The sequence below is a fragment of the Antrostomus carolinensis genome, unplaced genomic scaffold (assembly GCF_000700745.2).
Source record: "Antrostomus carolinensis isolate BGI_N321 unplaced genomic scaffold, ASM70074v2 scaffold39270, whole genome shotgun sequence".
NCBI classification, from domain to species: Eukaryota; Metazoa; Chordata; class Aves; order Caprimulgiformes; family Caprimulgidae; genus Antrostomus; species Antrostomus carolinensis.
The window spans coordinates 23,830-25,751 of record NW_010288625.1 but is presented as its reverse complement, the minus strand read 5'-3'; the positions used below and the strand labels follow the sequence as shown (position 1 = coordinate 25,751).

Here is a 1,922-nt window from a genome sequence, read left to right as displayed (position 1 = left end):
CAGGAATGAACGGCAGCGCGGGGCTGGGGGAGCTGCCTCTGCAGGGAGTGCTGGTGCTGTCTGCAGCAAGGTGCCCTCCCCAGCGTGAGGGTCCTTAGTCTTGACACCAGGTGTTGGTGGGAACTACAGCCCTCACCCTTTGCCTCGCAGGGTTTGGTGGCCAGGAGGGCCCTCATCCTGCCCTTGAGGAACAACCTCAAACATCCCTGAGCCTCCTAAGTGGCCTCAGCAGAGCTGGTGCCACCCGTGCCACCCGCAGTCACGCCATGCCCTGGCTTTCCTGGGAGGAGAAGTGTCTCCTAGAGGTTTTTGGAGGAAGGTGGGACAGCAGGAGACATGCCCACCTGCTGATCTTCTACTTCTCTTAGCAGAGATATTTTTAAAGATGGGAAAAGCTCTTGCAGTGGGAAAGTTTCCTGAGAGCAGTACTGTGGGGAACCTCTGCGGGCAATGGGCAGATGTTTGGAGGGACAGACCCTGGGAGAGGAGAGGTCCTAGATGGCCATGGCATCTGTACCCTTTCTTTTCCTGCTATTGGAAAGACAGCACCATCCTGAAAAAAAGATCACCTTTTCTCCCAGCCCAGTAGATTGCCAGCAACAGCTGCCACCACCAAAAGCAGCAGCTTGTTTCTCTCTTTCCGTTTGTCCTCTTCCCATGTCCAAGACCTCTTGTTTCTTTTGTGGCTTTCATTACATGGTCTGTAAAACCAGAGCTTGGTGAGCAGCAACAGGGGAGAAGAGAAAACCTTATAAAATATCTTGTCAAGTATTTGATCCCACTCTCACCCCCCTCCAACCCTAAGCCTGTTCCCATTATCTGCCGTGCTGGGAGCTCCAGCCCGGCTGAGCCACTGGATCTTCTGCGTAAAGCTGTGCTTAAAGGATGGGCTTCCAGAAGCAGGAGTGGTTTTAGATAAGTCAACTAAAAATAATGATACCGATGACGGCTTTTAAAGACTAGTTTTGGACCAAGCAATGGAAGTGCATGCGTGCTCTTAGCACCTTGCTGCCGGGGGAGTCGGTACAAGGAGCAAGAGAGGAAGGGCCTACAAGAAAGCTGGGGAGGGACTTTGGCCAAGGGCAGGGAGTGAGAGAACAAGGGGTGATGGCTTGAAAGTGGCAGAGGGGAGATGGAGCTGAGATGTGAGGAAGAAATTCTTTGGTGTGAGGGTGGTGAGACAGTGTCCCAGGTTGGCCAGAGAAGCTGTGGCTGCTCCTCCCTGGAAGTGTTTGTGGCCAGGTTGGATGAGGCTTTGAGCAACCTGGTCTAGTGGAAGGTGTCCCTGGGTTGGGACTGGATGAGCTTGAAGGTCCCTTCCCACCCAGACCAGCCTGGGATTCATTCTATTCTATTCTCAGGGTTTGGTGTGGGTGTGTGTGGATCCTCTCCCCTCTCTTGCCTCCTGCTGCCCAGATTTCTGCCTCGTTGCGTGATTTACGCTGAATGTAACGGGGGAAACTCCTTCTGAAGGTGGGATGGATTACAGACTTCCCGGTGCTGTCAGCAATGGAGAAACAGTGTCTGCACACTCTGACACAGAAAAGGAGAAAGAGGAGGAGAAGGACCAGACCCTGGAGCGAGAGCAATGGAACAACAAGCTGGAGTATGTCCTGTCTGTGGCCGGGGAGATCATCGGCCTGGGAAATGTCTGGCGCTTCCCCTACCTCTGCTACAAGAACGGTGGAGGTAAGTGCAGCCCTGGCCAACCCCAGGAGTGCCCATCACTGGTGTCCCTCCTGCCTCTGTGACATCCATGTCCAGCCCAGCTCACCCCTGGCAGCAGCTTCTCAGCAATGCCCAAGTCCTGAGTCTGAAGAGAGGATGCTGACCTGCCAGCATAGTCCTGCCCTCTGCACCACAAGCTGGGGTTGTTTCCCTGGTGGGACACGAGTGACCAAACAGCAATGTCCCAGGGTTTC

The 1,922-nt window shown here is 54.3% G+C and overlaps 1 protein-coding gene across 1 annotated transcript in view; it reads left to right on the top strand.

Moving 5' to 3' along the window:
- Positions 1-1,475: 1,475 nt before the first annotated feature.
- Positions 1,476-1,922, top strand: part of LOC104524410 (sodium- and chloride-dependent GABA transporter 2) — a gene marked incomplete at its 3' end in the record, with an annotated part of 24,204 nt that continues 23,757 nt past the window's right edge. The window contains exon 1 of the mRNA XM_010167281.2: positions 1,476-1,689. Within this exon, the coding sequence (XP_010165583.1) occupies positions 1,479-1,689 (211 nt within the window). The remainder of the gene's footprint in view (positions 1,690-1,922) is intronic.